The sequence below is a fragment of the Physcomitrium patens genome, chromosome 7, assembly GCF_059467195.1.
Source record: "Physcomitrium patens ecotype Gransden chromosome 7, ASM5946719v1, whole genome shotgun sequence".
Lineage (NCBI taxonomy): Eukaryota > Viridiplantae > Streptophyta > Bryopsida > Funariales > Funariaceae > Physcomitrium > Physcomitrium patens.
This window is the reverse complement of record NC_143416.1, coordinates 786,979-811,766: the sequence shown is the minus strand read 5'-3', so window position 1 is coordinate 811,766 and position 24,788 is coordinate 786,979. Positions and strand designations below refer to the sequence as shown.

The window sequence follows — 24,788 nt, the reverse complement described above, 5'->3', positions numbered from 1 at the left end:
TGTATATCAAACTATTAAATAGACCTAAAGTTTTACTAAATTGATCTACCCGTGATGAAAAATATGGTAATTATGATGAATGTGGTTGGTTTTCATTGATTTTAGATCCATTGAATGGGTGGATAAATTTTATAAAATATAGGGTCAATTTAACATTCCCATATATATATATATATATATATATATATATGGGAATGTTAAATATATATATATATATATATATATAAGAAAAAAGAAAAGAAAAGATTTTAGTATTAAAAAAAACTGTATGTACAATAGTACAAAGCCCTAAACAATCCAAAAATCTGGGCACAAAGGGATGGAAGAATAATTCATATTAAAGCAACCAATCCATCATCAATCCAGTCTCATCAATAAATAAATAAATAAATAATATAACACAAACAAATAAATAAAAGAGAATCCTTCCTTCACGCCCCACAGCCAATCCCCATCACCCGCCAACCTCCCTTTCTCTGTTCACACCGCGATCCAGGAGCACCAAAAATGTCCCTGATCACACTATTCAACTCCGTTCATACGGCGCTGGAGTGGTAAGAATAGGCAGTGCAGTGTACACAGTTTGCCGTGTACTACAACACGCCAGTGTAGTACATGGGGCTTCCTCACGTAATGAAGCTCGCGGGGAGATGGGGGATTGATTCCTCGGGATCTGATTTGCGTCTCCTTCATCACGCGAACTCCTTGCCCCCGCCACTGTCTTCCGATCCTTTGATCACTCGCCTGCCGACGAGGGTGCGATTGCAATTGGAGCTGTGAGGTTGGTTGCAGTATCGAGGCTGTGTGGTGTTTCGGAGCGGTGGTGGCGGTGGTGGTCGAAGCCGAAGGCCAGCTTTACTGCGACCAAGCTTCGCGGTGGGTGTGGGGGCCGTCGTCGTCGGAGGGGGGTTTGTAAGTGAGAATTATTGTGAGGGTGTGGAGATTTTGGAAAGGGATTGTTGAGTTTTGCGAGGAGTCGGTCAAGATGATGCACATGACGTTTTACTGGGGGAAGGACGTGACGATCCTGTTCGATTTCTGGCGCGTGCACACATGGCTGTGGTACGTGGTGTCGTTGCTGGTGGTGTTCCTCTTCTCCATGCTGCATGAGTGGTTGGCTAGCCAAAGATCGGCATTAGGTGCGAAAGCGGAGAAAGGTCGCATGGAGGATGGCGATGATGCCCGAATTCCTTTGATTGGCACTTCGGGTCGGAAATGTTTATTCACCAAGGTGTTGGAGGCTTTTCTGTTTGGCGTCAACGTAGGGTTAGGCTACATGCTGATGCTCGCGGCCATGTCATTCAATTGGGGTGTTTTCTTGGCCATTGTGGCGGGGCTTGCGTTTGGTCATTTCTTTTTCCGCAGCAACAGCCCCGGAGGTGATAGTGCATGTGGAGCGATGTAAGCAGTATTAAATTGACAACTGCGGGGCTCTATTCTCGAAGAAGCAAGCTTATTGCTGTGGTGGTGTCAAGTAGCCAGATTCGAGGGCGCGTGTCCACGAGGGTTTCGTGAAGTCAGACGAGACACTTGTAACGCGCAATCGCATCGAATAGGTTCGAGTTTGAATGTGATAGAGAGCATATAATAGATAGTAGCTCGATTTGTTCATAGTAGAGCTGTTGTCTCATGATCTAATGCCGTATATGTGTGCAGATTGTACTCGATTCGTACAAATAATTAGTACTCTTTACCAATCTCATCGAAACTCTGTCAATTTTTGTCGTGTTTGTGTGCCCTTCTGGCGTTGGGTCCTCGTGACTGGACCACTTTGTAATTTACTGGGTGATTTCGGAGAATTACTCCACCAAACAGTGTCTCGCTTCTTGTAAGCAGCCACAAATGTTTTGGATTCCAGTTACTTTTGAGAGATTTCCAGGAATTCCATTTGCATGACATCCTCGATACTGGAGAACTGTGGTTGAACTACGAGTCAGTCAAGAGAAGACGAACACAGTGCTTTGAAACACCTCACACATCAGCCAATCTGGACAGCATCTTATCAACCCCTGCTTTCCAATCGTTGTGTCGTTGCACATAAAACAGTGTCACAAGACAGGGTGACATTGTATTAAGCGCATGGAGCTAAGCGAGCTGACTCATGCGACTACACAGCAAGAGATTGATTATAAATGAACAAATAAATAAAGAGAAGAATTTATTGGCGACAAAAATAATTGTACGTTATCATGATAGAAATTTGAGATGCGCCTATGCTGATGTCTATACTTACCCTAACGCTCTATTCGTGAACAACTACAGCCGTGATTGAGAAACTCCAATCTTTCGATTTCTAAAGTGGACGCCCTGTGCAGCTCGTCAATTTTCGACGAACCCAAATGCAAGTTTTGCTGAATCAAGGGTGTTGGAAAGCAGCATAGCGATGGTCATTGGCCCAACCCCACCAGGAACAGGAGTGATTAGAGACGCCACTTGACAGGCCTCTGCGTAATAAACGTCGCCAACCACTCGATATCCATTCTCGGAATCAGGATCCTAGTATCATCAAAGAACACATCAAACGCTAAGTCAGCAGCTATTATCAACTTCGAGCTTCTGAGTAACAACCAGACCCGTATTCTCGCAGACAACTTATTGCAAAATAGTACGAGGAGGGCAGTCTACACACTTAACTCCACGTTCTCCTGGACCCTAAATTACAACCCTCGACAGGTGCAGATCTAGGAAGAGCAACCAGGGCATATGATTGAAGGCCTAACCTCTATGTAATTGATGCCAACGTCAATAACAACAGCCCCAGGCTTCAACCAACTCCCTTGCACCATAAACGGCACTCCAGCAGCAGCAATGACGATGTCAGAATTCCTGGTGACTTCCGCAAGGTTTGGAGTATGCGAATGAACCACAGTAACCGTTGCATTTTGCCGCTACATCGAACACGTATTAACTTGTCAGTGCTTGAATCAAATATTGAACAGAATCCTCATGTATATTTAACCAACAGATGACCGCACAAAGATGTTCTGTTCTCTTCCACTAACTCATGCTGAAAAGCAATGAGAAAATTAAAAAAAAATGCGAGAAAGGAAGCGACGTACTTGTAGAAGCAAAGCAGCTGGCATGCCAACCACGTTACTTCGCCCTATTACCACTGCATGTTTTCCTTCTATCTGTACGCCAGATCGTAACAGCAACTCAATGCACCCTTTGGGAGTACATGACACAAAGAGCGGAGCCCGGCCTTGCATGGCCAACCTCCCCACATTCATTGGATGGAAACCATCTACGTCTTTCTGTATGCTCACAGCACCCACTACCTTCTCCTCACAAATATGCTGCATTAGCAAAGACTTAAATTAGATGGGCAGAAGTAAACTTATCCTTAGGTGGATTGTAATCTACTGTGCTGAAACCCTACTTACGAATGCTCCTTAATGCTGTAAGGTAAATGTGTTCGTGCATGATTTCCACAAAAAAAATACCAACAAAAAAGAACTTCAAAGCAGTTCGCATTGTACTTAAAGAGCACTTACGCGAGGAAGCGGAAGCTGCACCAATACACCATGGACATTTGGGTCAGCATTAAATTTCCTGACAGCTTCCAGAACCTCCTCCTCTGTAGCAGTTTCTGGCAACGAGACTCCGTAAGAGTTGAAGCCCACTTTTTCACATGCTCTCTGCTTTCTTCGGACATACGTCTCAGAATCCCTGCGTGAGCCCACCAGGACCACTGCAAGGCCGGGAACCTTACCGATAGCAGATCTCATCTTCTCAACCACTTCAGCAATTTCAAGTTTAATCTCCTGAGCAATAGCTTCGCCATCGATTATGTTGGCCGAAGGAGACGAAATAATAGACGCTGCGCAGATGCGAAGTAGATGTATCAAGAAGTTGCCATGAGAATGGACAGCCAGAGAAGCAACACTATCTTTTCAAAGAGTATCTCGATTGAAAAAAAAAAGAAGAAGGAAAAGAACACGTTGCAGTTCAATCAGTTCTTCAACAAATCCTTGGTGAGAACAGAAAAATTCACCCTGTGCAATTACAGCTACAATATGATGCAAAGCTAAGAGATACTCGTAGGACTCTCAGGAACAAATGAATCCATGAGAACGAAGAACAAGATTGCGAGAAGAAAAAAAATACATTGAAGCATATACCTTCTTTTTTGAGAATGGATTTCGGTGGTAACAAATCGTGGCGGTTCTTCCACTTGTCAATAGTGTTCCAACCTAGTACCGAAGACGTCTTTACCAGCTTTTGAAACTCGTGAGATCTTGTTGAGTACAATTGTCTATCTCCTGAAAAACAATGTAGTACCTCCGGCTCCATAAAATTGCAATTTATCCATTCCATGTAATCATCCTAATCCTGCTCAAAATCGCAGACATACACCAAGGATACCCTTCTATTGCTCCTCGCAAATGAGTACACTCTTCAAACTCCACAATATCATAAAACAACGCTCGAAAGAAACGTACCTGAGGTGATTGCTTGTTCAAAACATGCGCAATCAGCAGAAGCTACGTTCTCTACTGCAGGAGATGCCGACAGAACATCAGTCACGAAATTCTGGTGCAAAGAGCACAACCGCAATGCTGCTTTCGGTAGCTCCGCACGCCGATGACATACCCCAAACATCTCGTAAAATCTTGATTTACAGCTTCCCGAAATCTACAGCTTCCCGAAATCAATGCAATACGCCCAAACAGTCTCCCACAGCGCCTTCGTCCTCGACCTAAATGCAACCTCGACTTCGACTTCCTAAACCTGTCGAACTCGTGCTTATCAACTTCAGAAAAATCTCGTTTCTAACTTCAGAACACTCAACTAAAGAACCTAAAGACAAAGTCCTTCCCTGATGATTCCAAAAACCTCGATGGAAAAAACCTTCGGTATTCAAAACAGAAGTGCCATCACCAAAAGGCCTTCCAACCGATAGAAAAACGCAGGCAGCTCGGCTCGGCGCCCATCCACGATCAAATCTCCTCCGCTTCTTGTCGCCATTGCCAGCCTCCACAGATCACAGCTGTTACTAAAACAGAAACAGATCGATCATTGATTAAAACATCGACGTAGACAGTATCATTTCTTCGACCTGCGCTTATGATCTCGCCGCAATACAAAAAAAAACACTCTCTCAGTCGGTCGCCATCGCTCGCTCGACGCCTCTATTGCGGTCGGTCCGTCCCCGCCAAATGTTCCTCGTTTTCTAACTATATACCCATCTAAGATCTAGGATATATAACCAAAACTCTATGATCTTTCTAGAGCACTTTGAGGAGATTGTCTTTCTAAGAATCTTAACATCTATGGAACTTGAACTTGAAAATGTACAATTTGTGAAGAACACCTATCGTGATATCTAGGAAAAGTAAAAGTGAAGGTCTTTGGGAATGACGAGTTCGTGTCCGCGCGAGCGTGCCACGTGAGCATTAGTTTTTTTCGCAGCATTTGTCCGACGTGGCGGATGGAATTTGTGAAACAATTAGGGTTTCAGGTCCTGGTTCTGAATCGAACTTTCAATAAAGGTTGACGATTTTCTGATTCCTGGGACAAACAAAACATATGTTAAGAACTCTTTGGGTTTTGCATTAGATGAGTGGTGAGCTCGTGCTTTATGTTTTAAAATTTAAAGTAAACTTATGGGAACATTTTCGCCATGAAAGCCCTCAAATTTTCCAGAAAATTTGTCTGCGTGATGACTAGTTGTGTGGCAATGGTGATAGGATAGGGACCATTTGTGTGAAGAATATTCCACAAGATTGGCCCCAGAATTCGACGCTTGTGGTGAAAGGAGGATTCTAATCCGAGTCAGCTTGTGGATATGCATTAAAGGAATGGAGAGCATATCCTTATAGTGCAGTTTTAGGACAGGGGATCAACTATATATTTGACAATTATGCTCATGCTCCACTTAAATTTGGTGACTTGGGTTGTGAAATGAGAATGAATTTTAATAAAGAATAATTATGAAATTCACAAATAGCGAGCAATTTTAATTGTGGCATAACATTGATTGAAGTTGTACAATAAATAAGGGTATTTTAAAACAATATCCATCTTTTTAAGTGATAAATATATATATATATATATATATATGCACACAGAGAGAATTAAAATTTATATTTTGTTGGCAACAATATTATATAATTAAAAAAGTTTTTTTAAAGTATTAATCTTGAAGTACATAATAGAATTTGTTTGATTAGTATTTTTTGTATTATTATTATAACTTTAAGGTTTATATTATTATTATTATTATTATTTTTACAACAAGAAAGAAGCTTAATTGTGAGATGGTAAGAACATGTGGATGTCTATATGTGATATTTGAACTATATTAAGATATTGCATTTACGCTTAAATCTAAAAAGATACGAATTCAAATTCCAAAGTCATTACAAATATTAGTCTAAAAGCTTCACAAACTTTTTATACATACTTGTGGAGATATGATGAATAGTGAGATAATAAAATTATGGCCTTATTTATATTGACAAATCCTTATGACAAAAGACAATACTACTAGATTTAAGGTTGATTGTGTGTTATAAAAAAAGACAATACTACTAGATTTAAGGTTGATTGTGTGTCAAGGATATGAATCTCAAAGAAAGAAAATCTTGATACACTCTTGTGTTATTCAAAAAGACTAGAAAATTACTCAAAGATGGTAGTATATTGAACTAGAATGGCTATTGCCAAAGACAAGAAGACTAAAAATTCTTGAAACAAGACTAAAGACTAGAAAGGTATTGACAAGGCTGAAGAAGGTTTCACTCTTGCCTCCATATATACTTTCTAACTAAGAGCTATGTGGCAATATTCTATAGGACCTCTAATACGTATTGATTTTTCTAGATACATGACTTAACTTGTAAGACAAATTATCTATATGTATACTACATAGTTAACTTGTTCTACAAGCTATTAATATGTGTGTCATGTGGCTAATTTATTGACTAAGTTCTAGCCTATTAATTAACTTCAAACACGTACAAAGTCAAAGCAACGTTTATAAAGCTTCTAAGAAGCTTATTTAGAATATATTATGAAATTAATTTACTTTTACTTACTTCTACTTAATCATATAGGTAATTATTGGAGTAAATATGTATATCCATGATATTATATCTGTGTGTTTATAATTATTTTTAGTCATATGGATTATAATAAATCTTATTCTTTGACCATATAAAAATTTATTCATAGTCTCTTATCAATTCAATTTTAATGTTGAATATTAAAAGTTTTTTGAAAAATCTATATTTTGTAAAGTATAAATTCTTTTTGAATTATATATGTAAAAGAAAGCAAAGAAAAGAAAAAAAAATACTTTGTCTTGAAAAGACTAACTCTTATTGTCTACTTAAGTTGCAAAATTCTTGTTTTTTGACATATAATTATTCAATACACTATTATTTGGAAAAAAACACTACCTTGATTTCTTTAGAAAAAACAAAATCAAGTCAAGTTTGAACTTGTATAATTTGAATAAATCTTAGAATTTTCAAGTAAAAAATATAATTAAGTTCAAAGATTGATATAAAGATACAATAATGTCTATAACAAGTAAATATTATTCACATTTTAAAAAAAATTATTTAATGATTTTATAGACTATTAAAAATATAATTTCACAAAATACAGATCAATATTATAAAAGAAATATGAAAAGAAAAAATAATATTTATAAAAAAAATAAAAAAAATTTAAGAAGAGAAAATGACTAATTTTCTTATTATAGAAGAATTTATAGAATAAATATTCTAATGAAAATATGAAATTTGCATAACATGTATATAATTTTGTGTAATTGAAAACTTAAAAAAAAAAAATTAACCTCTACATAGACAAAGAAGTTTGTTCTATAATAATTTTTTTCAAATAACTTTAAAAACATGCATACATTACTAAGAACTAACATATAGCCTCGTTGGAAGAAAAGAAAAAGTTATTTTTTTTGATAATATAAAAGAAGAAAATTCTTCTAAGAGGCAAATACATGGAAAGAAGGCTTACATGGCAGTTTCAGAAGAATTCTTCACAAATGATACCTCAACAATATTAAAAAAATAAATAAAAGAGACAAAAAATAAAAGTAAGTCAATAGCATATAAACTATTCACTGATATTGAAGCAACAATAGATTTAAAAGAGGTACTTAAAGAACATGTATTAAATGCTTAGGTAGAGTTCATATTGAAAGAAATTTTAGAAGTTGCAAAGAAAGAATTTTATAATGTTATTATTGACAACATTAAATGAAAGAAGCAATTAATAGATGAAGCTAGAATGAGTCATACTATTATATAAAGATATATAAAGATGAAGAAGAAATTAATAATTGTTATAAGTAATTAATAACTAAAAAAAATGGTTATAATCAATAAGTGTGTTTTGAGGATTGTAGTGATAAGGAATTAGAAGCTTCAAGCCATTATACTTGAAAACATTGAACAAGGACAACTACAAAAATATTGGTAAAAATAAGAGATATAGAAGAACTAGTTGTTGCTTTAATTGACCATGGTTTTGAAATAAATCTTATATCTAAAGATCTTTACAAGAAGCGGAGGTGGCTAATTGATATGGAGTCTAGATGGATAATATAAATAACTAATAATATACAAGATAAATTATATGGATCTTGTTTACATGCTAAAATCTAGATTGGAGATGTTGCAATAAAAAAATAAAAAAATCTTTGTTTAAGATACAACATTCTATCTAATGAATTAAGACAACCATATTTTATCACAACATGGATTGAAACAAAAGTGCTTGATTATGGTTTAGCTTATGCATGGATATATTTGAAGATGGAAAGAAAGTAATATAATTTTTAATTGTATCTTCTAATCATGAATAAAATTGAGATAGGTTGAAAGAGAAGCCATTACTAAGAATTGTTGAAGAATTTAAGGATTTTAGAGAAGTACCACTATAAAATAAGTTTATAGAGATAAAAAATGGAAAGTATTTTCACAAGATGTAGATGCCTTTGATATAAGTTTTGTTAATATTTTTGAGAATAAAAATATTATGTACAAAAAAATTAAAGATTTAAAAAGAAAAAAAAGAGAAAAAAGATAATATTAATTTTTTAAATATAAATCATGAATATTAGAAGATTATGAGAAGATTTTTGGTGTTTATGAAGAAAGTAGATAGAAAGATTTTTTGGAGTTAATTATATCTATTGGATTAAGAGGTAATGATAATATTGTGAAAATTCATTTAAGAGAGGTTTGTTCTATATTTAAATCTTTTCAAATGCCAAAAGTTATTATAGAGATAAAACATAAAATTTTAGATAAGAAGGTAAAATCTATTATTAAACCTTTACTAAAATATTTTATAGAAAAAATAGAAGAAGAATCATAAGAAGAAAATTTAGGAGGTCTAAAGAATATTAAACATCAATTTACAAAAGAAACTTTTAAAGAATTAAAGATTGGATGTGATGGTTCTTTATTACCAACAAAAATTGAATATTTTAAAGCAATGTTTGCAAAATAAGGTAAAATCATTTGCCTTTGGACCTCATGAGATATGATGTGTAGATCCTAATATTTTTGTTTCTATGATTATCTTTAAAATACCATATATACCTTAAAACTTAAGGCTAATTCTTGTGCCAACCACACACTTACTTAAATTGGTGGAATGATTGAAAGTGTGAACCAAAATAACTTTCTATTAGTTCTATTATTTTATGATTATTATCTAAGTAGTATCCAATAAGTTCTAATACTTCAATTGTGAACTAAATAAACACTTCTAGTTGGTAATTTATCCTAAATCATAATAATTTATTATCTTATGTTTCTCTTGTATAAAATATCAATCTAGTTCTTATTGAAAGACCTTAAGTTCTCTAAAAAATTCAATTAATCACTTGCACATCAATTAATAATCATACATGCATCAAAATATTAATTATAATTATAATACTCTCATACACTTTTAGAAATTTTAATTTTTTAATTTTTAGTAATTAAAATTTCATCCAAACTAATTTTGATCTAAGTTTCAAAAATTTATTTAAGAATGGTTTTTCATCCAAATAATTATTCATTTATAAGATTCATCTCTGCTTAACTTAAGTTCATCCACAATTTTTTTCATTCAACTTGCTTTTATTCATCCAATATTTCATTATCTAGAATTTATTTATTTTAATCCTAATTCATCAACTCTGATGTGATCTTAATTTAAATTTTCACTCTAAAGTTGTCATTTTGGATAGTTTTACAAAAAAGTGGGCATGTTGGAAGGCTTTGAATGTGAAGTCCTTCGAATTGGAAGGCTTGCTGGTCCTCTCTGCCATAGCTCAAATTTTCAGCTTCTCTTTACTTCAATAACCACCTTCTGTAGTAACATCCTATTGCAGATAGCAATAAGAATCTAACTGACTCTCTAATAAGGCAGCAGCTAGTAATAGAATTTAAAGCTGATACACTACGGATCTTTGACTAAGTTCTTGTATAATTCAAGGTTGAATAGAGATCATACTCGTAAGGTCAACTTAGAGATGCTGACTTACTCAAATCTACCCAAGATCTCATGATGCTATGATTTTGATCCTATCAAACAAAATTATGCTTCAGAACAAAGTAGAAAGAATTATAAAATACAAAAGTTGATGAATTATCAGGTTGAATTAAATTGGAGAACTTTAAAAATGCCAAATGAGCAAGAATTAACTTTGTGACACTGACAAAAAGACAATCCATCAAGCAAACGTGATGACCAAAAAGGCATATAATACAATTCCAACAATTGTCAAATTCACAGACTTCTAATACTTCGATGACTTTTAGCTCTTGGTAGTACAGGTAAGATGAATGTTTGCTTGAATGGTTGATGAGACTGAACTCTCAATGTTAATTTTGATGTCGTCAATAATGTATCCCTGGTTTGAAATTATCTACATTTAGTTCTTAAAAATCTTATTTACTTCTCTTATTTAGTGCTAGATTTTTTTGGATATTCTTCATGCACCATGCATAGGCAACGGAGGAAGTCATACAAACATCCTTTGCATTGCTTGAATCTCCACCAAAAAATCAACACAACCACCAATGGACGTCATTGATACAAAATATAGCATTCACTAGCCCCACAAATCACGATTGCGGCTTTGTCAAAATCATCATATTCCTTAGCCATCGCCCTAGACAAATCCATAGCTCCCATTGTGATTGCTACGCCATTTACCTTCAACTAGCTGCAACATATGTATCCTGCAATTCGACTATGTCATCAAATGAGAATCAATACATGCAAAAACTAGGGCCACCACCAAGAATCTAATCAATAGAGTAGTCGACACTACCAAACATCTTTGCTGCATTGCAGTAAGAAAAAAACGTAGATAGACACAAGCTGCAGCAACTACAGTGCCGACACAACACAAGAGGTGATGTTCAGCCGCCTCTTAAACTTCATGTCATTGAAATCACAATTGCAACAAGCAACGCCTCACCTTTGAGCTCCATCTTTGATACAAAATACATGAAGAAGAGAGCAATGCATCATTGTAGCAATTCAACAGAATAAAGAGAAAAAAATAATCCAAACTACATAAAGCGACCAACATTGTTGAGTTACAGTCACTAGAGAGGGAAGATTCTTCAGCCAAAACTTTGCAGAACCATGGAAAAATACAACTACAAGCCTCCTGAGTTTTGAAGCTTCCATCTGTATTCAAAATAAATAAATAAAAGATCAGAGTACAAGCTAGACTCCTATCAGCCTTTGCTCTGTCCCAAGGTTGAGATTCAAGATACTTGGTTGTGATACCCAGTCTAGATATTTGTTGGTACTATCCATCATATCCAAACCATATTGATATTGTATTCAAATCATATTTCTATCATTTTTATATTATATTAATATCCCGTATAGCATTCCATATATGATATATTATATAACATATGCCATATGGTATTTGGACTTATATTATATAATTTTTTTGACTATTTTAGATTCTTCTAAGATGCTCTAAAGATACTAAAAGGATGCTAAATTAATGCTTCTAGTCTATTTTCTTAAAGTTGGAATTTTCTACTAGATTTTTTATACTAAATTGTGATTTATCTATTAATACTATTTTACTTTTATCTAAAATCTTCTATACTAATTTTTATCTAATAATTAAAATTTTGATACTTTAAATGTATTCTTTTGTTTTAAAACAACCAATAAGTTGATTTGATGACTCATAAATAGAAAAGATGCAAATAAAGATTTTCGAGCCTTTTTTGCTCCGTATTCTAGTTGTTGGTTTATGATGCTTAAGAAAAATGGATCATTATGTTTTATTCAAGATATAGACTCAGTGAATGTAGTTATTATTAAAAATATAAATATAAGACCTTTAGTAGATTAGTTTACTAAAGCATTTGTAGGAAGGACAATTTATCAATAGATAATTTATATTTAGGCTATGAACAATTTCAACTTGCATTTGGAAGTAGAATTTTAACAACAATGAAAACTCTACTTAGACTACTTAAAATATGTACTCTTCCATAAAGTGCTACTAACTTAGTTGCACATATGATAAATGAGATGAATAAGGTATTGAGAAACTTCATTTTTGGAAAAACTATATTTTTTCTAGATGTCATTCCTATTAAGAGATGTAAAAAAGGAAAAAAAAGATGAGAATTTAAATGATAGATGGTGTTGTGAATATATTGTTGATTATATATAAGATTGAATAGATTTTAATTTAATTTGAAGAAATTAATGTTAAATTTTTGGAAACAAAAACTCCATTTGGAATATAAGAAGTTGTCATTGTTGGATATTTATGGAAAAAAATCAAATTTAAGGAAAATTGATGCAATTGAAAGAATGAATGATACATGAGACTCTTTAATAAAAGTATGCAAGTTTTTAGATGCTTGTATTTTTTATTATACATGGCTTCTTCATTATGTTCATATAATAGATCCATTGAATGAATTATTATATAAGAATTATCAATTTAAATGAAAAAAAGCCTATTTAAGAAATATAAAGGCTAAAGGTGTTATTATTGATATTTTCAATTTTAAGAAGAACTGATTATGAATATAATAGATAAGTAATTTTTATTATAGATACTAGTTCTATTGCTATTAGATACACTATGGATCAAGATGATTTAAGTAAAAACAGTTTACAATTTGAATTGGAACTAAAGTTTTAAGCACTTGCCAATGTATATATTTGCTTGTCAAAAGAAAACTATAGAAAGTTGTTTCAACTATAAAAGCTTTATTTGATTGATAAAATAGTAGTAATTGAAACAAATTGCTTGCCATTGCTTGAAATGATTACTAATTATTCAACATCAAATATTACAATATTAAGATAGATTACTTATATCAAATCATTAAATCCAAAATTTAGACATGTTGTTAGAAAAGACAATTTAGTGGCAAATATGTTATTTCAAATAAGATATGAAAGAAAAGGTAAGATGGTTGAAGACATTGATTATGTTGGAATAAAATTCTATTTAGTATCAAATATTAAAAAAGAAAATAAGCTATTTTTTGAAGAAATTTATGAAAAAAATATTAGATATTAATTATTATTTAAATATCTTAATTAAATAAAAAAATATCAAAAAAAATTAAATAAAAAAAAATATGGATTTTTGCTTCAAAAATTTTCTTATAGAAGATATTAAAGAAAGAAATTATGATGCCACAATAAATGATAGGTAATAAAAAAGAGCAATAAAAATTAATAAAAGAATTTCATGATAATTTATTAGCAAGACATAAGATAATTTATTAGCAAGACATAAGATAATTTATTAGCAAGACATAAGATAATTTGGACTATTTTTGTTTAACATTAAAAAAATAATATTAATGAAAAAATATATATCAAAATAGGATTTTATTTGTAAATTTTTTTCCAACTTTTCAAATGTATTCTAATATATAAGATCAAGATGGTCTATATCTAATATATCCTTTAGCTATTTATCTTAAATAGATTATTGATTTGATTATTATACCAATCAAATTATAAAAAATAAAATATTTGATCTTGACTCATCAAGATTTATTAAACCAAGTAGAAGATTGAATATTGATAATAAAGTCTATAGAAGGAATTTTTAGATTTTTGCTTGATAATATTATTTGTCACTATGAATGTATAGAAAAAGACACCGTAGATTGTGAAGAATTAAATATACAAGAAGCTCATAATTTCTTTGAAAGATATGGAGTTAAGTTGTCATTGATTATTACTTATAATCTTGAAAGAAATGCAAAAAGTGAATGTATTCATCTGCCAATTATAAAAGCAATAGTAAAATCTTGTAATAAAAAGGTTAAAAAATGGCCTTGGCTTTTGTCATTTGTATTGTGGGCTAATCAAATAATTCATATTTCAATAATAAAATAATTATCTATTAAGCTTATGACATATCAAAAACCTATTTTGCCAATTGAAGAAAAAAATATCTATTTGAAATGTTTTACTATAGGACAATGAATTAATAAGAAAAGAAATTTTAGCTATTAAGATTCAATAACTTAAGGAAAGACCAAAAGATGCGTAAATAGCATTAGAAAGATTAAAAAGAGTATTGTTACAAAATAAGGCATAATTTGATAAACAACATTAATTGGGACCTAAAACAAATGAGGAAGGTGAAGACATAAATCATTCTAGACATGAAGATGATTTTGACTTGGATAAAAAAAATTATGATGAAGATTTAAATAAATATATAGAAAGCATAGTATGAATCAAATAAGTTTTAGATTATTTGATGCATACCAAAAGATCCACAAGTTTATAAGGAGTGGATGTTGAATAGTAACATGGCTATATAATTTCTTAGGATTTATTTAGAATTTTTATCTTTAATATTTTTTTAAAAAAATTCTTCTTTAAGATTTTTATTGTTTCTTTAAGGTTTTTATTTTATTATTTATTTATGATTTCTTTATTAATTTTCTTTAGAATTAATTTATGACTTCTTTATATTTTTTTAGTAATTTTTTAAAAATTTCTTTGGATTGGTTAAATTTTGATTAGATTTGTTAAAAATTAATTAAAATTTATTCCAGATTCTATTAGACTTAGTAAGATCTTGTTGTTGCATTTTTTGTTTACCTTCCACAATTAGGTGCTCAGTGCATTTTTAAGCAAGAATTCATATTATTTGACAACATCAATCTTAAAATGAATCTATAATTGCAAGAATCTTTTTGCTATGGATTTTATAATTGATCTTGGATATTGAAAAGTTTTTCAAATGAAAAGCTACTAAGTAAATTTTGTCATCTACTTTAATTTGTGATAATATTAAATCCAAAGTAAAGTCTAATATGTTTGTTTTCTTAAAAAATTCCTTGAAAAAGCTAATGCAATACAAGATTGGTACAAAAACGAAAGTTTTCTTTAAAGCTTCAAATATTACTTTAGCTACTTTATTCCACTTAAGTTTGGCTTTATAAATCAAATATGTAAGTGTAGCTACAACTTAAGAATTATTTTTGATAAAAAATTTGATAGTTATTGACAAATCTCAAAAAACATTATACATTTCTTATTATTTTCAAAATCTTTCAAATTATGAGAGTTTGAATTTTCTTTGGATCCATCATAAGACCATCATTTGAAATGATATATTATAAGAAGTTAATTTTATTTATATTAAATATTTAATTTTCCATCATGATATATAATTATGCATTCTTAAGTTTTTTTAATACATGAAAAATATGAAATTCATGATTTTATGTATTTTTAGAATATATTAAAATATTATTTATGAAAAAAATAATAAAATCATCTAAAAATTCTAAAAATATATTATTCATAAGATATTAAAAAAATAATTGGTGCATTTGTGAATTTAAATAATATGACATTATATTTAAAATTTCCATATTTAAAATATAGTCTTTCATACATCTTCTTCATTGATGTATACTAGGTTGTATGCTCCTCATAATTATTTAGATATAGATCTTAGTTTGATTCAATTAACCAAGAAGTTTTGAAATCAAATATAAAGGATACATATTCTTAATGGTGATTTTATTTAATTATTGATAATCCATGCACATTTGCTAGACTTTTTTATTTGCAAATAAGAAGAAAGCTTATGTTAAACAATTCAAAATAGCATATGAAAATATAATCTATGTTCTTGTTAATGTATTTATTAAGTATAGTTAATTAATTTTGTAATAAGCTATAGATTGATCCAAATGGTATTTGATTTCATTCATAAAGATGAATTGAACTTTGGAAGAATATCCATATTTTTCTTTTTAAAAACATCTTGATAATCTTAGTATTGACTTGGACTGCTTCTTGTAGTCTTTCCACTATAAAGAATAGATGTGGAGTATATAATAAAAGAATAACTTTCTTTTGCAGCATGCATGAAAATTCTTGCATCTATTAATAAAAATTTAGTTATATTAGATTTATGACTTTTTACTCAAAAAAAAATATTTTGGATTAAACTATGAAAAAAATTTAAACTTATGAGAAATTCAATTTATTTAAAGATTATACAACTTTAGTCATGTTAATTTTAGAATAATTAGGTTGAAGAGAGATCTAATTATATTAAATATTACTAAGCTATTATATCTATTAGTTGCTATATCTAAAGAAATGCTTTTATAAATAACATCTCTAAAAGATAACAAATGACTATCTATGACTTTTATATGTATAAGCTTAGTTTTCTTAATTAAAGATATTTTTATATTTTTAACAAAGTCTATGTCTATAAAACAAGCTAAGGCTCTTAAATCTAACAAGACAAAGACTTTGTGATTTTTTTATCCTAAATTAACATCTACAATAAAATAAAGTAAGAGATATGATGAAAAAATAGGACCTTAAATGGATGTTGTACAAGATTTCAGCCACATGGTTCCTATTGTAGCTAAAGAAATTCATTTTTTGACACTTTATTTTTTTGGCAACCATGCTCATCATTCTATAATTATTTTTCATCTTTGAAAAATTTTGAGCAATGTGCTTAAGTTCTCTTTAATATAAATACAAATCTTTTTAAAAATGTAAGTCATTTATTGCTAAGTGAGAGATTTGAAACATATTGTATTAATTTGCATAGGTTTTGGCTTTAATGAATAAGTTTTGAAAAACTTAAAAGTTACCATCATAACTTGATTTGTTTTTTTGATCTCAATATATATTGATAGTATTTTTTTAAAAGTCAATTGTTACATGCAATGAATTATGCAATAAATTATTTCAATAAAAATGATCTTAACATTGTGTTTGGTATTAATTTTTAATCCATACCAAAATTAACTGATAAAAGCTTTATTATTCTAATTTATGTTATAAACAAGGTTTTAGAATTTAATAGTATGAATGATGGATGAACATGATGATTGTTGTAAAGATATGAATTTAATCTTTATTAATTTTTTTTTAATCACTTTTTACAAATATGGCCATAAATTTTTTGAAGAATGAATTCAAATTATAAAAGAATCATGAATCATTTTCTATTAAAGATATAAATTAAAAAAAATACTTCCAAATAGAAGTGCATCTATAAATCCAACTTAAGTAAATCCATCAAGATATTGAAAAAGATAAACCTTAGATAGAGCTTGAATTGTTGTAGAAATCTTTAAAATTTTAATCTTCTTCCATTAAACTTCTCTGGCATATTAATCTTTGTTTCTTTTATAATTATAAATAAAAAAAAGACTTAAATTTAATTGTGGATTGGATTTACTTACTTTTCTTAATTGCAACAACTTCTTAGTATAGCCTTTGAACTTCATTCTTGGCTTCTTTTATAGATATAGGAATAATACCTCTATGCTTGATTTTAATAATATATAAGATATCTACTCTAAGAGTATTGATAAGATTGTAAAGATTTGCAATAGTTGTAAATCTATTCTTACTTTTGTTGAATATAGCATCAATAATTTTTTCTTTCATAAACAACTTAAATAAACCCACAAGTCAAATTAAAATAAATAAATTTGTATTTTCTAATATCAAATAAATATTTCCATAAAGAAGGATAGTCTATTTAATTTAAAGAAAAAATCAATGTTAGAACACTTAAGTATTAGTATAAATATGAATAATTTGTAATCTTTCAAATATTCAAAAAAATTTGAAGTAATTCACTCACTTCTAAATAAAACAAGAATAATGAATTAACACTCATGTCAAATTGTCAAAGATATGAATCACAACAAATAAAATCTTAATATATTTTTTTGTTATTACAAAAGATTAGGTATTTACTCAAAATTAGTATAATATTGACATTAGAATGACTATTGCTAAAGACAACAAGATTAGAGTCTTTTGAAACAACATTAAAGATTAAAAAGGTGTTGACAAGAATGAAGAAGGCTTCACTCTTGCATCTATATATACTATCTAACTAGAAGTTATATGACAATGTTCTACAGATCCTCCAACATGTGTCTAATTTACAAGACACATATCTAACTTGCAAAGATAAGTTTCTTATATGTGTGCCCCATGACCAGCTTATACTATAAGCCACCAATATATGCAACATGTGGCTAATTTGTTTGCTTATTTTTCAACCTGCTATTCAGCTACAAACATGTCTAAAGTCAAATATACATCTGTAAAGCTTCTAAGAAGCTTTATCACAAGATATTATTAAATCTACCTATGTTTATCATTTACTTAATACTTTTTATTTTTTTAAGTATTTATATTCTTAATAAAAATATGTAATCAAATATAAATAAAGAATACATAATAAATATACAATCAAGGAGAATTGAAAAATTCCAACATAAGTCAAGCATCTCTTAATCCACCAAAAACAAATCAAAGAATACAAATGTATGTAGAAAGTGTTAAGTTTATTTTCTAGTTAAACTACCATCTCTAAACAAAATTAGAAGAACAAACTTTCTAAAAACACCCACAAAATCTAACTTGATAAGAATGTCAAGTCAAGAGGGATTTTTTTACTATATGCATAAATCCTGAGTAGATGTATTCATCTATTTGATAGAAAATAGTAAAATAGATGAGAATCTAAAAATACAGAGTAGACTAAAAAAATATAAACTAATCCACTATCATACTAATTCAATGTGGCTTTGCACCCAATGCCACATATTGTGACTAAATATTATAGCCTTATAATATGTCAATATTATTGTAATGATTCAAGATAGTTTTATACAATTTAATTGTAAAAATAAGTATTATATAATAATTTTATTATCGCTAAGATATTTTTAGATATTTAGATATATCTTTCGTATAAAAAAAAATCTGAAATAATTATCTTAGTTTGGCCTTATTAATTTAATTTCTATCAACTTCAAAAAGAATTTAAAAGCTAATTTTTTTCCAATTCAATGACTTATAATATTAAAAAATAAAATAATTATTTTATATATTTTATAAAAAATATATTATATTTATTTTTATTAAAATTAAATACAATATAAAATAAAGATCTTTCTTATTTGATAGTCTTAAAGTTTTTATAAAAACTTTCTTTTATAACTACTTTCTTGTTTATTTTGAAGAATAAGACTAATTACAATATATATTTTATCACAAAGTATTTTTGCTATACTATTAGAAGTAAAAATATTGTCTATCAATAAATTAAGATTTTTTTTAGTTTACATAATTATTCTAATTTTTAATAAAAAATTAAATATATATTTGTTTTTTAGAATTTATAGTTTTTTAAATAATACTATATGTGGCTTCTTATTTTAAAATCAGTTTTTTCTATAATTATATAATTGATCCAAATTAATGGGCCTAAAGAAGATGAAAATGGACACTTATTTAAATATTTGTTGCATGTAAGGTGAAGAATTAGACATGTATATGTTAATCAAAATAATAATGTATTTTAAGTTTCAATTTCAATTTCAATATATAGACTAATAAATGATTTAAAAATAATATAATAATATTGCTAATCATGCAATTGATTAATGTATCATGAATTGCACAATTATATCATCAACTAATCTTAATATAGATGAGTTAAATATTTATACTTAAGAAAAAATATTTTTGAAATTTATTTATTTATTTATTTGTTTTTATTTCCAACAAAGAAAAAACAAACTGTTTCATCAACCCAAACAATTATTCAACACTTTGAATTAAAATAGAATATATATTTATAATTTAATCCAGAAAATCAAAGCACATGTTGTATTTTTGTACAATTTGGCCAAAGGCTTATGATATGGCACATATTTTACCATAAAAGTCTTTTTATAATATGTTGTTTGAGCTAAAATAAAAATTATAGTACCAAAATGTTAACTTTACTTAATTTTATTTTTATTTCTTGCTTCTTATGAAAAAAACTTGAAGTAAGAAAATCCATGGATAATTCTTTTATAGGCATGATTTTTATAGCTATATTCAAATGTTTGTATGCAAATAGTAGCCCTTCAATAATTGCAACAATCCTATGGGTCTCTAGGATAGAATTTTCCTAGCTTTTGAATGGTCTCATAACTATATTAACTTGGTTGATGTAAATAAATAAATTTTTAGGTTCATGCATCTTGATGGTAAAATGATTTCAAATTGTTTGCAAAGCATGTGCCATGGCTTTGGTGGTTTTTTTACAAGACTAATAGTATGAAAGTTAAATTTCAGTAACACATTGAATGCTTGTCTTGTCTCTTGCAAAAATAGTGATTGTTCTGATTTTTTTCAAAACTTTTCAATAACTTCTAATATGCTCTTAAAATAAAACTTATCTTATGCAAATTGCATTTAAACTTCTACAAGGACAAGTTCTCCCTGTTAAAATTTTCATACATCCTTAACCTTCTATCATCAATATCTGCCATTCAATGCAATTCTTTGCGTCCACTTCAAAAATCCACTGTATACCTATATTGCACATTTCTTAGAGTGAATATTTAAAAAAATAAAATTTACACAGATCTTAAGAACATACGATTCCTGTTAAACCAAGAATTCGAAAAAATAAAAAAAAAAAAAAAAAGAAAAATCATATATACATGTAAATAAGTATAATTCTATCAAGAACTGGAAATTTACATCTCTGGTAACAAAAAGAGAACCCACAATGGATTCCTTACCAGAGCCTTACCAGGAAGTGGAATTTTGAGAAACGGTGTTTTTCGTCGCGTCATGCAACTTGTTGCAGCGCAAATTCCAGCTATGGCGCAGTGTACCAGCGTCGCTGAAGTCGAGAAGGAGGGTCCATGAATGCGAAAGGGGGGTGGGGGCTGAATCAACAGGCTCGCATGTGGACTAACAATAGCGATCGTATTGCCCACCATCTCTCGGCTTTGTTAGCGGATTGCGTCGTTGCTGCGTGGGCGGGGTTCTTCAGCTTTGGTTCGAATCATGCTAATGGATTCGAGAGTGTTCGGGTCCATCGGGCCCCCTCTCGGCAACCAGGCGGGCTAAGAGGAGTGGTCACCCAATCTCGGAAACGACCCAACCGCAACTCTTTTTTTTTCCTTTGTCAGTTGCGGTCACGTCCGCCGCCGACATCCGGTTTTAGGGCTTCTGTTTTCTTTTCTATTTTTAATGCATCAGAAGCACGATACTACAGTTCCGATTGAGAAAACTCGTTGTGCCAGGCTAACTGGGCCGCGTCAAAGCTTCCCTGAAAGCGCGCTTGTAGAACACTATATTCGGCACTGATTTGGGCCTCAACTTCCAATTGAACACGCATGTGGGATGGCAACTTGCACTGCCATGCAGTTACGGTCTGCAATCGTCGAAATACTCAACTTTTAGCAGAAATCTACTCACCATTGCCGGTGTCGAATATCTATTCCTAATTTGCCAGCAGATATTTCCAACAATTCTCGCCTCCATGCACGTGGTATACCACAACCTCGGAGGAATTAGGGTTTCAGTGAATTGAACATGGCGCATCGGCACACATTCTAAAATGGCGACGAAACGATTATGTTCGATGTCTTTCGATGAGGAAGAGTTGGTGGGCGTAGGTGTGGCGATTAGACCGTTGAGAAGCGTCCTGGGCTTAGTCAGTAAGGTCAATAGGCAAGACCCTCAATCTTGAATGTGGACTATCTATGGAGCTGACAATTTTTTCGAGTGTTGGCTTCAGAATGCTGGACTAACACATACTGAAAGAAATCTAAAAGCTTCGAAGGGTGCAATTTCTCCACCTTCTCAAAGGAGCAGTCTCTCCATTCACAGGAAGTTGATCATAATGAAACTGAGACCTCATACTTATTGCAGTAGAACTGCAGGAATGAAGTTGATGTAGTGAATTGCCCGCTGTGCAGGTGTATCAACAAGGGTTGCTGCACTTCCGTAGTCCAAAGAAAGTCGACAAAGGTGAATTTGAAAATCCGTCCCCTCTGCAGGTTGTAAGTTTTTTTTTTTTTTTTTTTTTTTTATATATATAGAAGTCCTGCTCTTTAGTGATAAAATAGATTAGTCAACAATTCTTTTCATTGCTTTGTAAACCACAACTAATGCAATTACTTTTGCAGTATGCTTGGTTCATGGCTATGAGTCAAATTGTAACTCATATGCAACTTCAAACTTTTGCTATGTGCATTTTTATAGTCAAAATTAGTGGGGACAAGGAATGTGACAATCATTGCCGTGATTCAAATAGAATTTTTGATCCATTGCACTTAGTCACTCTTGTAGTCAAATACTTAAGTCGTCACCAATAGTCTGTTTTGTAAAGATTGTGTTGAATGTCTCATATTTTATGTACCAAAAGCTATGATTTATTGAGCTCTTAACTAAGGCACTAAAAATGCCTTCTTCTTGGCTTTTGGCATATTTTGTTTGCAACAAATGATGTCCATCATGTTTTCATAATACATCTTGTTTTTGTAACATGGTATTAGAATTGGATGAATAGTGCCACAAATGAATATTATTGAATGAAGTTTGGATAATTTTTTTAGATGTTTGTTGTAAATAAAAACTTAGATAAAACTTTTTTGTAGATGATTTGCTTGTTGCTAGAGCTCTATTGCCATTGGAACACTACAGAAACCAATGAATTGTTGGAATGTTGCTAGAGTTGTTCCAGCCTTGCTAGAATTGGAGTTTAATTCTATTCATACTGATTTTTATTTAATTAAATTTTGTTTGTTGCTAGCAATGAAAACAAGGTTTTTTTTTTTTTTTTTTTTTTTTTTTTGCTCCAATATAGCTTGGTACTACTACTACTCTCCAAAATATTGTATCATGTAGACCATTTGTTAATTGTTCCCTTATAGTTATTTGTTGCTATTGCATTAATTTTATTTGGCAATGGCATCTTCAATAGATCGTTATATTGATCAATTAGATAAGAAAAACTATGGCACATGGGCATTTGTTATAAAACAATTGATATACATTTACAAGCTCTACATGCATGTAGATAGGATATTAAAATGTTCTTTGGATATTGATAAAAAATAAAAATAAAAATCAGGTGAAGTAAAAGTCCAAGCATTGATTGCACTTAATATTAAGCCTTTGTAATTAACTCATATACGCAAATGCAATACTCCAAAAGAAATGTGGAACATATTGGCTAAGATCCTTAAGTCCTCAAGAGTTATTATTCATAAATTTTAAATGAAGAAATTGTGTAATCTTTGATATATAGATGAAGAATCTATAGATATTTTTGTTGGAGATATTTTTGATCTTCAAAATTAATACATTGAAGTTGGTGGTAAAATGGATAAACGAAGTATGGTGTTTTTTTATACTTACTGTATTACCAAAATCTTAGAATTTATTTCTTCAATTGATTGTATCGAGGAAAACAGAAGTGATCTTAAAAGAAGTACTACAATCTATTCTCCTTGAAAAGGACATGCAAAGAAAGGAGAAGACTAGTTTTTCATTTTTTGCTTTAGCAATATATACAAGAAGAAAGCAAGTCTTAAAGAATCACCATCTATTAAAAAAAAAAAAAAAAAAAAAAAACCTAAGATTGATAAGTCTAGAAGTACTTGTATGATTTGTAGATAAAAAGGACATTGATGAGGTGATGCAAAATGTCCTAAAATAAATAGAAATGGTGTAGTAAATATTGGAGTTGTTGTTATTCTTTTAGCTCAAGAAGCATCATTTAATTCAAAAATAATGATTGCATCATTATCTCAATTACGACATTATGTACATATTGATAGTGCAATGGATATACACATCTAAGAAATCAAGAGGAAGCTTTTCAATTTTAATGAAAATATGACTATTCAACTCTAAGGCTATGATGGTAGTATTAACAAATTATGAAGCTCAAGTGAGATACATTTCATAGTTTTAGATCCTATAGGAAAATGCATTCATGTGGTTGTGAAAGATGCCTATTAAGTTCTTGGAGCATGTGATATTTTATTATCAGCTACAACTTTATATAAGAAAAGTTGCAAATTTAACTTAGATGTTGATAGAGTCAATTAGATTCTATCTTTAAGTGACTTACTCATATGAAGCATGCTAGTTGGTAAAACTTATATTATACCTTGTGAAATTGAAGAAGTTGCTATAATTTCTAACTCATCTTTTTCAGGTCATATACTTATTAAATGGCATTAAGTATTAATACATGCTTTAATGCATACAATATGGAAGGCAAAGCAAATAAATTATGTTGAAGGATTAAAGTTCAAAGAGGAGAAGGATAAAATATCTAAATGTGAATCAAGAATTCTTGGCAAGGCCTATAAGCAATCTTTTTCATATAAGCATAAGCATGCCAATGGTAATTTAGATGTAATATTGTTTGATCTTCATTATTTTGATACAACTAGCTTTGGTGGTGCCAAATAGTT

At 30.3% G+C, this 24,788-nt stretch overlaps 2 protein-coding genes and 2 long non-coding RNA genes across 4 annotated transcripts; 2 read left to right on the top strand and 2 right to left on the bottom strand.

The window, feature by feature from the left end:
• Positions 1-584: 584 nt before the first annotated feature.
• LOC112284821 (copper transporter 5) lies at positions 585-1,708 on the top strand. Its single transcript, XM_024525096.3, has one exon. The coding sequence runs from the start codon at positions 986-988 to the stop codon at positions 1,403-1,405; it is 420 nt and encodes a 139-aa protein (XP_024380864.1). The 5' UTR covers positions 585-985; the 3' UTR covers positions 1,406-1,708.
• A 433-nt stretch (positions 1,709-2,141) lies between these two features.
• On the bottom strand, positions 2,142-5,143 carry LOC112284820 (bifunctional protein FolD 2). Its single transcript, XM_024525095.3, has 6 exons — positions 4,443-5,143; positions 4,122-4,262; positions 3,495-3,820; positions 3,060-3,296; positions 2,721-2,888; positions 2,142-2,496 (listed from the first exon to the last, which is right to left on the bottom strand). The coding sequence occupies exons 1-6, from the start codon at positions 4,600-4,602 to the stop codon at positions 2,320-2,322; spliced, it is 1,209 nt and encodes a 402-aa protein (XP_024380863.1). The 5' UTR covers positions 4,603-5,143; the 3' UTR covers positions 2,142-2,319.
• A 15,400-nt stretch (positions 5,144-20,543) lies between these two features.
• Positions 20,544-22,266, bottom strand: LOC149988506 (uncharacterized). The gene is made up of 2 exons (XR_016504020.1): positions 21,101-22,266; positions 20,544-20,877 (listed from the first exon to the last, which is right to left on the bottom strand). It is a non-coding gene; the product is annotated as an uncharacterized LOC149988506 (long non-coding RNA).
• LOC149988505 (uncharacterized) lies at positions 21,893-23,937 on the top strand. Its single transcript, XR_016504021.1, has 2 exons — positions 21,893-22,021; positions 22,278-23,937. It is a non-coding gene; the product is annotated as an uncharacterized LOC149988505 (long non-coding RNA).
• Positions 23,938-24,788: the final 851 nt, after the last annotated feature.